A 14,492-nucleotide genomic window follows, 5' to 3' on the forward strand; every position below is an offset into this window, starting at 1 on the left:
CCATTTTAGTCTTCGTAATAACTAGAGCTCATTAATAATGTCTAAAGGTTTGATTCGCCCTGTCGCATTGCTATGACAGCCACTCTGAGATGTTTTAGGTTCCTGGAAGAGTAAAACATCATTAAAACTATCTGCAAATTATGCATTGTGCCTCTCTGTCTCTGTCAGGAGCTGTGGAGGTGAGAAAAGAAGGACTTGAGGCACAGATCAGCCGACTGGCTGAGCTGATTGGACGTCTGGAGAATAAGGTAAGAAGTTCGTCTTAAAATACTGAGAGGTCAAGTGCTTCCTCCTGGGAAGAGTCTTATAATAGCAAGAGGTCAAAATCCACAGACGTGTGCAGATGAAATCTAGTGTATACTATTAAGACACTGAAAATGAAAACATGATTGATAACAAATGGAAAGATATAGCTTCGTTTCTTGTAGTTATTGTTTTGGAAAATGACTTGATTTGAATAAATTGTGTATCATTATGAACAAATTTTATATAAGTGGTGGTTTGATGACAGTCAAGTATATACTACCATTCAAAAGTTTAGAGTAAGTTAATTAAATGCTGTTCTTTTGACAATTCTATTCGTCAAGAAATCTTTAAAAAAGTATCATGGTTATCCCAAAAATATGAAGTCGCAGAAGTGTGTACCGTGATAGTCACATGACACTGAAGATTTGAACAATGGTTGCTGAAAATTCTGCTTTGCTGTCACAGGAATAAATTATGTCTTAAAATATATTAAAATAGAAAATGATTAATTTAAATTGAAATGGTAGTATAAGGGTAACCTGTAAATATCAGAGTAGGTAAATATTTTTATTAGTCAAAAAATTTGGTTTAAAGGCCATGACATACCAAAATGACAACTAAGAAAGCTGACTGTGTTGTTGTCTCACGTCGCATAAACACATTGCAGCGTCTACAGCAAGCGGCCAACTAACATCTGCAGGCTGTGGCTGTGTGAGAGGAAATAACTGTTTGTATCTGTAAAATTAGAACAGCATTAATTTGCTTGAGCAGATTGATCCGACCACTTGTTGACTTTATTGTGGAAAGAGCTTTTCTGCTCCCCTTCCTTTACCTAAAATACAGCTCTGTAATTTCTTTTACTGCTGCACATACTGTACATCCACTTATGCACACACATGCACACTCTAATAATTACACACATTCATATGTAAAGCACTGAGAGGTGATTTAAATTGCATTTAGCAAAGCCAGTAATCTTTTCTTCCTATAGTTATTACTTTCACTGCTCAGGAGAGCAGTGAAGGAGAGCAGGAATGATACGGTGAAACAAAGAAAGCAATTAAACAGACCTGTCAGCCACAGTACTGCACCAGTAGATGACTGTTTTTACCATTATATTCTATTCACTCGACATTTATGTAATTTTTCTTTCTTGGTTAACCATTATTTCAACATCTGTCTCTTTGCTCTTGGTCATTTTATTATGTGTGTCTGATAGACATTGAGCACCGTGAACTAATGGAGTCCCCAGTTGAAACTGACATGTTCTTATTGCTGGAGCTAAGAATAGCCAAACCTACCCAACTGGTTTATTGCTATCTCAGTGGAAGGGAGGTTCTGACACATCCTGGGATGAAAGAGAGGATGTCTGGGTTGAGCAGCAGAGAATGCCATGGCACTGGATGATATTTTTGATTTCGGTCCAGAGACAGATTAACAAGGAGACATGCATATACAATCAATTCTATAATGCAGGAAGAGAAATCTTTAGAAGAGCTTCATTTTAAATCAATTCACTTGAAAATGATAATTTTGTGATATGCAAAACTGTTCAAAAGTTGGGGTCAGTAAGATTTTTTTAAAGAAAATTTTAAAGAAAATATTTGACAAGGAGGCTATGAATTGATCAGAAGTGACAGTAAAAGCATTTATAGTGTTTATCCTGTGTGGATGTCCATTTCAAATAAATGCTGTTCTCTTGAACTTTCTCTTCATCAAAGAATCCTGAAAAAAAATGATCACAGTTTCCACAAAATTATTAAGGGCCACAACTGTTTTCAACAATAATAATAATACGAAGAAATGTTTCTTGATCCGTAAATCGGTTTTTAGAATGATTTCTGGACGTTCAAGTGACGCTGAAGACAAGAAATTTCAGATTTGCCATCATAGGAACATAATAAATGGAAACAGTTAATTTAAAATTGTAATAGTATATCACAATGTTGCAGTTTTTACTGTATTTTTGGTCAAATAAATGCAGCCTTTGTGAGAAAACCTTATTAACCTCAAACTTAGTTACTTGCATAGTTACTTTTAATAATTCAAAACATTTTTGATCTTTTAGTGACTTGGTTCTCTTTCATCTGCTTGTCTGCGTTGCTTTACACAATAGTATTATAAACTCATTCTGAGTTTGAATTTTGTTGGGAGTTTTCTCAAATCAGTAACATATTTTTCCAGCTGCCTTGTTGAACTCTGTTCTTCTGCTCAGTCCCCTTTGAGATCTGCCATTGTTGATCAGTGCAACCAGACCTGCAGCATTGCTTGCTTAATGCATGCTTCTAAACATTCATCCTCAAAGCATTCCATTTAAAGCTGCAGTCGGTAACTTTTGACGCTCTAGCGGTCAATAAACAGAACTGCTTGCGTCTTGCGGAAGAACATCGTAGCCGGAACTACTTCTCTCTGTTTATGTCTATGAAGAATCACAAAGATACTGGGTTACTCCGCCGCGGTACCCACGAAGCAATCGAAAATAGTCAGAATATAAACACTTATTATAGGTGTACCCTAGTGATTCAGGACAAGTTAAAAACACAATTTGGAAAATGGATTCATGGTGTACTCGCTTATTATATACATTTTGTAAATTGATTTTTTCACAGATTATCTGTCTCATATTCTACTGTCAGGACATAATGACAGGTTTCACAAATATGTAAAAAAAAAAAAAAAAATACATTTTTACAAAAGTTACCTACTGCAGCTTTAATTGAAATGTGAAATGTAGCTCTGTATGTCTGTCCTGTCCTGTTCCCCATTCTCACTGTCGCAGACAGGGCAGCCTGACTTTGGTGACCCGCTTTGGCTCACAGCTGGATCAGTCATCAGAACGCTCTTGTTGTCTGCATAATGTGCCCACACAGCTTTAGGAAATGGATCATTTCCTTTTCCATCCGGTTGTGGCACCCTGATAGCCTCCAATCTCTGTGGAGACTAACACTCAAGCCATTCCTGCAGTATTCATACTCGACAGTGAGGCGGTTGTCATTTTTGCTATTATTTTTGGGAGATAACCCGCCATCACTTTTCACAGTAAGAGAGACAGCTGCATGAATTTGTGGCATCATTACCGGTCATTATGTACTCCGTCATTCTGTGATGGGAAAGAATATTCCACACAATCCCTGTTCGCTTATGGATGGACTGACAAGAGATACCAGCGCCTCTCTTTTTATGAGGCACATAATGATTCATACATTGCGATGGTGTTAACTTTTCAGAGTCGGGGATGCTGTAAATTCCTTATGAATTCATAAGGTATTGGAATATAGTGAGAATATTTCAAATATATACTGTTCTTGTTCTCAGCTTTTTTATTATCTGCATATATCATTACATGGCAGTGACAGTGCTTATAGCCTCTATGGAGGAACGAAAAAATACTTGCAGGTTTTCTTTCACTGCTCTGACGTGAAACGTCATGAAACATTACCTACCATTATATGTCAGCAACAAATCTAGTTTGAAATTAATCGGAGTTGAGAAGAAACTAGTATGATCTTAACCCAAATGTACCATTTCATGTGAAATTCCCTGTTTTAAATTTAAAATCATGACATTTTTATCACTTTCTACTTGTAAAACCACCTGCCACAGACTCAGTGTTTTCATCTTGAAATGTTAACATTTTTAAAATAGAAATTTACATACTGTATGTATTTTTAAGAAAACCGTAGGAGTGAAGAAAGACATTAATATACCTTTTTTAGTTTTACAGCTGTGTCGCTGTGAACAATGTCATATGTTTATGAAAACATTTGGAAAATCAGGCAAAATCAAAGTCAGTTGCCCTGATGAGTTCTGTATTTGTTTTTGTACTTATTTTTGTAATTATGATTCATTTTCTCTGCTTTGTCAACTCAGTCAAATTTGAGATTTTAAGTCCTATAAATATATACACCTGAATTACTAAAAGGCTTCTGTATGATTTTCTGATTGTGGTGATAAACATCCTTTAATTCATTGAATACAAATACAATAAATATTTGATATTATTTTAACTCTTTTGTTATTGACCCACACTGAATGATTGGCAATTACACACAATTATGAAAACATGAACTTTTTAAACATATTAATTCAAAATGACTACTTAATACGTAAACTGTTTTTATTAAAATTGTTTTAGTTTCTTCCTTCCTTTCTTTTTTTTTTTGTTGTAAAGTCCGACAGATGTGTTTAAGCGATTCATCTGTCAAGCTCACCTGACTGAGTGTTTGCAGACAGACAGCAGCAGTGAAGGGCAGCTGAGGGGGATAGTGAATTCACTAGTGGCTTTTCTGTTCTGGTTTTTGTTGCAGACAGTTTGGTTTGACCTACATCAGCGACTAACAGACACTGATGGCACAACTAGCGCAGTAAGTACTAAAGCACAACTTACATACCAAATAGCATGAAAAAATGCATAAAAAATAAAAATGCATGACCAATTTCACCGTTTGCCTCCATGTTAAAACACAAAAACAGCGTTATTAATTACAAGCAGTGTCAAATCAAGATTGACTCCTCGTGGGTCTCTCCAGAGCTCCTCATGCTGTTCCACACACCTGCAGCAAATCTGCCACCTGTTCCTCAGGATTCAGCCACATTTCTTTCTCAATATGAAAGCACCAGCACTGTGTTTAATACCAGCATGCTCCGGGAGTCATTTGTGCCTCTAAAAGATAAGAGGCAGTCTCACACTACACCTCGCCAGGCCACAAATCAGTCCCGCTCTGTGTGGACCATTGATAAACACAGCAGCACATGAAGGGAATGCATAGAAATATCATACGGTTCGGTTCAGTTAAAGTGTGGGAGTGCTGGGATTTCAGCTCTTGTAGAACTTTGTGATTTAAAAGTTTTAGATCTAATAAAGAAAAGATTGCATTGTTTAAAAATAGGAAAAAGTGCAACTGAGTTCAGGGTGTAACAGAGATCTTTGCTCAAATTGACTCCCATCTTATTGACATTGGAGGGATCAGGTTTAATTGAATCATTTCTTTTTGTCCATTAATCCTTGTCGATGGGGGCTGAACAGGTTCCACCTGACAGCATCAGTGTGTGCGTCTGTGTTTGTTGGTTAACACAAGCTTTATTTTGTGACCAATAAGATATTTGTTGTATTAATCACACCTACAATATTGTCAGGGTGTCCTGCAGTTAATAAAATACAGACCAGAAATGAGCCATTTTAAAACAATGACGTGTTATTTCTTTGTTTACAAGTGATTATTGCTCCATTTGTTTATAGTAAATTGCATGCGTTTTGACATTTGGATGAGAAGAAAGCATTTTAACGAAATTAACCTCTTTTTAACAACATTTTGTTGTGAGGGTCAAAGACGTTAAGATGTCCGCATCAAGAAAAATTTACAAGTGATTTTGTGTCCATAGAAAGCACATTAAATGTAAGTAAAATGTCTACTTTTAAGGTTTTAAATAAGTTTTTGGAGAATAAAATGTCAGAATTTGGTTGAAATAATGTTACATTGTCATTCAGTGTAACACAATATTTATGCAAAAATTCAAACAACATGCTTATTCTGATGTGTATATATTAAAATATCTAAATGAATAATGGAGAATACTAAATTTTATTGTGTTTTAAATTAGTACAAATTTCTTACTGACAAATGGGCAAAACCTAGGATGGTATCAAATGTTAAAAATGTCAAATTACAACTCATTAGTATTTGGGGTGAAAGTAATTAGTCTTTTAATATGTCATAAATAGATTTTTGTTGTAAATATGCCTGACAAGATTGTTACACTGAATGACATTTTACTGGGTGTCTTCTGTAAATCAGGGCAAAATGTATGATATTTATTTTTTGCTCAGAAAAACAAAAACAAAATTGCAATTAAATAAAACAGATAAAAACTTTTTGCATTTTTTGGGGGGGAAAACTACAACCGTTTAAACCAGTATTACACTTTTATTTATGCTTAAACACTTTTTCGTCTTTGACCCATGAACAGTAATGCCGAGTATTTAAAAGAAAAGGGACATGTACAGGTAACTGGAGATTTTTATTATAGCAATAGTGTATTTATTCACACCCTCATATATTTGAATATGTATGAGTGCATATATTAGCATATGATTATTGCTGCTTAGGTTTTTGGTTTTCCTCCTGTAAATTTTATGTAAATCTTTACAGTGAGCTACATACAGGTTGTACATTTCACACGTATATAAACAAAACATGTTCAGGCATCACATCAACAATCTGCTGCCAACTCCAAATATATAATATATAATATATAATATAAGAAAGTGTTTCTTTTATCTATAACAGCATGGAAATGCTACAAGAAGGGTGGGGTCTTAGCTTCTCTTCAAGCCATTTTTAGGACTAAATACTGATCAGTCCAACAGCTTTCTATTTTTTATTTTTTTATTCACTGACTTAAATAAACTCTTAGACCACCTGCAGTGCTTGTTTTTAATTGGCCAGGAGGAATATGAATCAGCCATCTGCTTATAAAACCACTGAAGATAGGCAGAAAGAGAAAAAGAGAGCTATCTGAAGGAGTTATACAACTACATATCTGAAAGCCATCTTTACCCATTAAGAGAGAATTATCATTGGATGGATGCAGAAAGGGAAAATGAACTGCTCCCATTTATGCCTCTCAGACTTTAACAAAGCAGCTCATTTAAAGAGATGCTAAAGTTCAGAAGGGAAGAAATTAAAATGTGATTTAGTTTGTGTTACCAGTGAAAGGAAAAATGGGGGTAGAAAGATGCCAATCAGAAAGAAATGGGACGGTATTCCCCAGTTTCCATGGTAACGGTGAAATTTCTCAAACCCTCTGAGGTTTCTATCATTTTTCATGGACTCGCACTGTACCTGAGAGATTCTACTCACTTGCATGGTAGGAAATTGTGCACATAAAATACTCCTTTCTTGTATGTGTTTCACAGTCTGATAGATAATGTAGAGGTGGAGCAGTTCAACTCCACATGGAGGTCTTTAGGGTTCATTTGTTTAGGTTCCCTTCTGAGCTAAAGAGAAACTCTCTCTCTCTCACACACACACACACACGTGAATACACATCATGCACAAAGCACATTGACCACATCAGGGATTGCTAATTCCACATAAACCTAAATGAGAGACATTGCAATACTCCCAAGAAATATTGCTTAAGGAAATTTAAACTGGCTCCAATCAGAGCGAGAGATTTAAGGAATCTAATAATACAATATCCCACTGATCCTAAAGCCTCTTAACGGTAAGACTATGGGTCACATTTGCTTCATCTACAGAGCTTTGTTTTATCAGTTTATTCCACATGACTGAGTCTGAATGAGGCCCCTTCGCTGTTTAAACAAACACTGAAGACTAATGAAAGACATTAGAGCAATCGGTCGCAATGCGTTTGGATCAGTCACATGTCCAAATGCAGAGGAAATTGGATTCTGAATTCTCTTGCATTTCTCTAATTATTCGTATGTGCACATCAGATCAGGCCTCCAGTGGAGGAGAATGGGAAGGCAGAATGATTCGTAGATGGTGTAATGTAGTGTTTCTGATTGTATTCTGGCTAGTGTTTGGTGGTATAGTGCTCTTGATTAAGTTCAGGGTTTATTGCCACGCTTCTGCTCTTTTATTGCCCTCCCCTTCGGGGAACAGGACAGCTTTCAAATCAAAGGGCCTAATGGTTTTCACTCAGGTTTTATCTTTCCCACCTGCCGGGGAACAGCACATGAACTATTAAAGAGGTGACAACTTAGTTATAGCATATCCTACATACAAAAAATACACCTTGGTTTCTCTAAAAACTCACTCTTTATTTACTATTTAATACCTGTAAAGTTATGATTTGTGTTGCGGTGAGGTTGTTTGGTTGTAATATGGCATATGAAAGTTATAGCCAAACCCAAACTGAATCGTAAGACTTTTCTGTTTGGGAAAATTCTGCAAAGTTTACCAGGTGCGGTTGGCCTGGTTATAGTCAAGTCAAGTCACCTTTATTTATATAGCGCTTTAAACAAAATAAATTGTGTAAAAGCAACAGAACAACATTCATTAGGAAAGCAGTGTGTCAATAATGCTAAATGACAGTTAAAGGCAGTTCATCATTGAGTTCAGTGATGTCATCTCTGTTCAGTTTAAATAGTGTCTGTACATTAATTTGCAATCACGTCAATGATATTGCAGAACTGTACAATATTATAGAATAATATACACAACTTTTCAAAAGTTTGGGCACACTAAGGCTGCATTTATTTGATCAAAAATAAAGTAAAAACTGTAATATTGTGAACTATTATTACAATTTAAAATAGCTGTTTTTTGGTTTTTGTTTTACTATTTTAAAATAGAATTAATTCCTGTGATTGCAAAGCTGAATTTTCATGTTTATATATCAGTAAGTCTGCTTATTACTGTGCAAAACATGATACTTTTACAGGATTCTTTGATGAATATAAAGTTTAAAAGAACAGTATTTATTTTAAATAGAGATCTGTAATAACCTAAATGTTTTTACAGACACTTGATTAATTTATACTTAATTAAAGTATTAATTAAATAAAAGTATTCATTTCGTTTGAAAAAATCCTACTGGCCCCAAACTTTTGAACTGTGGTGCATTATAAACATTTGAGAGAATATTGCTTCAGGTTGAAATGACGTGCATATAGACATCTTAAACATTTATGATTTTCAGCATATACAGTAAATGCAAATGTTAATCAACACGTTAGGGTCCTCGGGTGCTCTGCAGTGTGGAAATAGTCTGCCAAGCAATTATTACATTTAAACCTATCATTTCTTAGTCTGTTGCCAGGTAATATCAGTTATTTAATCAAATCTCTCAGACTTAATAAAACTGGTTCAAGATGACGGCACCAATTTAGAAAGGAGTGGGAGGCTTGAGTGACGTGTTACACGAGAGGTGCAATTATGTGAAATAGACAAGTCAGAAAAGGTTCATTTTTATGCCTTTAAGTTCGAGATTGTTCCTTCTTGAATTTTTATCAAAGTGCTTGTTTCAAAGATCATTTTTAAAGCCAGTACTGTACTTTATTTGGTAGCCAACCACACTCCCACAATTCTACATCATTCACTGATTACACTGGGAATTAATTAGTTACGGTCCAAAAGAGTAACTGCATTGATTTTACAGTCTGGTATGTGTCATATTTATTTCTCCTTCTCCTAAAGGAGTAGCCATATGCAGATCTTGCATAACCCTTCAGCTGCAATATAGACCATGACTCTGAGTAAATGAGGGTCAAAGCCTTTAAGGCAGTTTACTTTTTCTAAATGGAGTTAGAATTAAGTGTTCGTAACTTATGATTCCTTGAACCCTTCTGCTGTGATTTGAGTCTCTAAATGTCTGATTTTATTCATTTATTTTGCCTTAAGAGAATATTAAGTGAATATTAACATCAAGACAAATGTTGATCATATTCAAAGCGTTCCTGTTGTTTTCTTTCTCTTTCTTCAGTCTCTCTACCTGATTCGCCAGGAGATGAAAGTGTCCCAGAAGCAGCTAGGAGAGTTCTGCGAGGCCCTGAAACAATACCTGAAGAATGTGTCTGCTCAGAGAGACTGTTTCCAGTGGGTTAAGTTCATGTGTTTGTCTTAAACTTGACCTTCTAGTCGTTATGACAGTGCCAAACGTATTCTTTGCTTTTTTGTAATGTCAGACTGAAGTGTTTTCAGTTACTTTTTGTCTACTGATGTTCTATTCGTTGGAGGGTAGCAAAAACTATACCGCTGTGAAGTTCTTAGAGAATAAACCTGTGCATCTCTCATAAATGCATGTGTCAGCATTGTGTATTTATCCCAGATGTGTGGAAATACAACACTGTATCATTTTGCCTCCTGTGGATGAAGGTGGCAGGTGAGCAGAGGGGAGTGTTGTTATTCTAGTTCATGAATTAATTTTGAAACCGGCTAAACAATTGCTTCTATTTCTGCAGTATACACATTATTTACAAAGCCATAAAATATCAAAATTGGCCTGGAATGTTTTAAAATCAGTACGTTTCTGTTCCCTGCCACCATTCAAAAGGCATCATCTAGTTTTTTTTAAAATTGCATTTAAAAAAAAGTAACTTAAAAACATTATGTAAATGTACATTAAAATTAAAACCAGTTATTTTAAATTATAATAATATAAATAATATTGCTGTTATAACTGTATGCTTTGTCAAATAAGAACAGTCATACTGGGCATGAGAGACCTTTTTCACAGACATTAAAACAAGTCTCACTGACTCCAAACTTTTGAACAGTAGTTGCTTCGTTTTGAAATTTTTGGTCAGACTGCAACTGAGAGCAGTTTTTTTTTCTGCTTCACGGGATGAAATATTAATGTAAGAGCAGTGAGTAAAATTGGTCCTTTGTAGAGTTCTCGAGGAAACTCCCTGAGTCTGTTCTCTGAGAGAGGGCTTTGTGTGGCAGCATTTTGTAGTGCTTCACATCAGACTAGTGAATAATTGATCAGTAAGAACATCTGCAAGCTTCTGCAAATACCCCATTGCTGCTGAACTGTCATCTCTGTAGCCTCCCTTTTATCTGCCTTATTTCTTTCAACTTTCCTCCACTCCATTACTCTATTATCATGTTCTGTTTGTGAAATATGTAGTTTCCTTTTTTGAGGATGCTGATTGAACTCAACACCAAGCCACTGTACAGTTACTAAAGTCAAAATTAAACCAAACTTTTGACCCTTAATGCACATTCTGTGAAGGATTCATTGGACTTTCCTCTCAAACAACTTTTCCCTTCTGCTGTTTCGCCATGCGGGCTATAGGGTAATGCTAATGAATAGTCTAAAAGCTCACATTCAGTCTGCATTCTGGTATGTAATCCCCACTTTTTACCATCCAAATGATTCTTCTGTCCTGTTTCTGTTAGTTATTGAATATCTTGTTTCTATCTTAAATGCATCAAATTACAAATGTAAAGTGGATAGCAGAAACAATTAACATTGATTTTAAGCAGCTACAGCTGCTGGAGACATGACATGGCAGGTTCTGTAACATGTGGACGACCCAAGATTGAGTAAAATTTGAATCATTTCCCCAATCAGAAAGCAGTCCAGAAACAGCAGTACTTGCTGCAGTTTTGCAGCCTTTAATGAAAGTTTGAGGAGTGTGTAGGGATTGTCTGAACTGGCTAATGTTTAGACTTCTGTTGATTTATCGAGCTAATGCTAATCATTGCTACAGCTGCAGCCCTTAAGGCAATAAAAAAGCAGAGCAGGGATTGTGAGGAGGTACTGCCATCAAGTGGAGGATCATTCAGAACAGTGGATAAATATGGTTTTGTTTATGATTTCAATAGAAGGGAAGTAGTTCCCCTGTTTTCGAACACATTATATCTTTTCTTCCCTATATTCTTACTGTTTGTTTTTATAAAATGTTTTCCATCAAGCTGCTGAATCAAAAAAGTATGTGAAAAGTATGAGAATGAAAGAGTGTAGTGTGTTTTTTCACTTTTGTACTTCTGTTCATCTCTCTCCAGTGTGACGGCTGTGCGGCTGCCTGACGGCCTTTCCTTTGTGGTGTATGAGTTCTGGGATGGAGAGGAGGAATGGAAGAGGTACAGTGAAACCCCTTTCTTCTGTGTGTGATCTTCTCTAAATTCTACTCTACTTGATTACCATTAGTACCTTAATTATTCTGAAACAAGACATGAAAATAAAAAACTAGCATATTGGACTGTATTTTCTGTTTTTTTTTTGGTTGCAAATTAATGCTTTTTCATTATTTGGAAAAGAGCAGCTTTGATGTTTTGATAACTCCATTGGTTTTTCATGAGTTGCAAGTGACATGAAGGTGGATAGATAATGGCAATTCTCATTCAGCAAATGATGAACTCAAACTCACCAAACTTAATGTGCAGTCACTTTTACTGTTTTTCCGCAAATTTTCACAGTCATCAGTCATTTTGATAGGAATCTGTGTGATTAGGCATTTCACACGAGGGTGAAAAAGTTATTCTTGCAACTTGGTTACACAAATTCACGACACTGACCAACAGGAAGCTGCTTGGTTTGAAAAGTAACTTCTTTGTTCATACATCTCTACAGCGTTTACAATAGAAACATTTGAATTTTCTGTTCTAAAAATATGACCACACCTTTGAGTGTTTTTATACAATAACAGAGCTTTATTATTTACCTATCAAACTAAATTATCAAAGATACTCCTTTTTTTATTTATTTATTTTATGAAAGTTACAATTAGATCCTCTTGGCTCGAAAATCTGAGGGTCAAAACTACCAATATATTATTGGTGCTATTTTGCATCTAAAGTCATTACAGTGCTGTAACGTTTTCTAACTTTCTCTGCTTCTCTCTCAGGCACCTTCAGACTGCAGCTTGCAAGGCTTTCCAGCATGTGAAAGTAGATACTCTGTGCCAGCCCGAGGATGTGTCCGCTGTCGCAGTGCCTGGTACGTTCCACTGCTGCCAGCCTTAGGGGCTGCTGTGGGCATTGGTGCCAAGCCAGCCTTTTGAAGCTTCTTGTGTCTGTGGGGTGATGTCCTTACATTTCACAGCCATTAAGTATTCCTACCTGCCCTACAGGATTACTCTCATTTTCAGCGTGCCCGTTCTCTGCATTAGTATCTTTTGAAGTTCGAAATCTCTCAAGCTTATTTCAGCTGTATTTCAGGAGACAGCTTTTGCAAAATACACAAACAGTGTAATTGTCCTACAGAGTTGTAAATCTCTTTCTCTCTCTTTCTAGCCGCCTGGTGCAGCTTGAACAGAGACTGAGAAGTGAGCCGGTCTGCAGGTGGAACGGTCCCGCCTTATGCCTGAAAACCTTCTTTTCTTCTCCTCTTCCTCCCTCTGTTAACTTCCCTTCCCCCACTCCTTTCTCTCTGTGCTCTCCCCACTCTGTCTCCTTCTTTTTGTAATTACTTGTTTACACAGTATCCATTTGATATTGAGCCAAAAGTAGTGTCGGCTGTAGAGAACGCCAGACACAGTACCAATTCCCTCTTCCCCTCTTCACTGCAACATACAGAAAACACCCCAGAGCATTTGGGAACCTCACCTGGTTGAGTCGCATTTGCATTTGAAATATCAACTTGCATAAACAGCCTCTTCAAACTAGATGAGGCTAATTAATATTTCATCCAAATTCAAACATGCATCCGCTGCTTTGCAAACAGTTCCCTATGGTACAACTTCTGAGAAGACAAAAACTGTGCAGCAAAGTATTTCTACAGCCGTCCATTGACAATAGTGTTTCTTTAAAGGTCATTTGAAATTAGTTATAGTGTTATAAGTGCTTTGAACTGTATCTTCATGACGCATTTGTGTAATGCACTGAGCCACGGAGAGAGACTGGTCATTTTGTTAAAACACGACCAATGACGCATTCTGCCAGTCAAAGGGCCTACATTTACAACACACCAAATAAACATCTGGTCCAAAAGCACAATGTACCTGAAGCATAGATGAGAGAGATAATATCCTGAGAAATAATAGAATTATATTGAATATTTTACATTAATAATTTTTGAAAATGATAATATTTGGATCTAGGAAGAGTACATAGAGCTAGAGAGTGGCATTAAATTCTTATTCCATTAGTTTTATTGCTTCTTCTGTAATTGAACATTTGACGTCATGTCATTTCTCAGGACGAGCAAAAACTGTTCTCATAGTAGAGGATTTTTCAAAGTGGGTCAGACTTTCACAGCTCTTATTTGTTGATCAGTAACTCAAAGGCTGTTGTATTTGTGTGAATTTATGGTTGGCTCAATGTGTAAACGACTCAAAACCAACACGGCCCAAACCTCATTGTTCCTTTCCGTTTGCTTTCCCACCAATCCTGCCTTCTGTTTGGTTTGTTTATCCCTCACAGTGAGTGCATGTAACAAATGAATGTCCAGTAAATTATTTGCGGTAGAATTTAGCTGTGCTACTTTAAATGGATTTCGTGCATTTCTTATTTTCTTTTATATTACTCCAGTAACGGAACAAAAACCTCTCTCTCTATATATATATATATATGAAATGATTAAAACTTACTATATGAGCAGTCAATTTTAATGGCATCGTTTGAAGAATACTACTTCTTATATCCATGTATGTTTCCGTATACTGGCTTTCTCTCTTATAAGTGAGTGTAGAGATTTATTGCAGGGATGCAAAGTATTATATTCGTCTTAAATTTGTTAAAATTCTAGATTATGTAGAGTGCTGCTATTCAATAAAGTACTGAAAAAGGATCTGTCTCTGCATTTCTCAGCTTTTTTCAGTCAATGGGTGTTGA

The 14,492-nt window shown here is 36.0% G+C and overlaps 2 protein-coding genes across 3 annotated transcripts in view; both read left to right on the forward strand.

The window, feature by feature from the left end:
* LOC127934279 (N-terminal EF-hand calcium-binding protein 2-like) overlaps positions 1-14,448 on the forward strand; it is an 80,371-nt gene extending 65,923 nt beyond the window's left edge. The window contains exons 8-13 of one of the 2 annotated variants that reach the window (XM_052531554.1): positions 169-248; positions 4,554-4,610; positions 9,697-9,809; positions 11,724-11,801; positions 12,566-12,657; positions 12,954-14,448. In XM_052531554.1, coding sequence (XP_052387514.1) covers positions 169-248; positions 4,554-4,610; positions 9,697-9,809; positions 11,724-11,801; positions 12,566-12,657; positions 12,954-12,982 — 449 coding nt within the window. In that variant the 3' untranslated portion in view covers positions 12,983-14,448. The remainder of the gene's footprint in view (positions 1-168; positions 249-4,553; positions 4,611-9,696; positions 9,810-11,723; positions 11,802-12,565; positions 12,658-12,953) is intronic. The other variant, XM_052531555.1, reaches the window with a different exon arrangement.
* Positions 1-14,492, forward strand: part of LOC127934275 (rho family-interacting cell polarization regulator 1) — a 299,157-nt gene that overhangs the window by 15,599 nt on the left and 269,066 nt on the right. The window lies entirely within an intron of this gene.

This window comes from Carassius gibelio, chromosome A18 (genome assembly GCF_023724105.1).
Source record: "Carassius gibelio isolate Cgi1373 ecotype wild population from Czech Republic chromosome A18, carGib1.2-hapl.c, whole genome shotgun sequence".
Lineage (NCBI taxonomy): Eukaryota > Metazoa > Chordata > Actinopteri > Cypriniformes > Cyprinidae > Carassius > Carassius gibelio.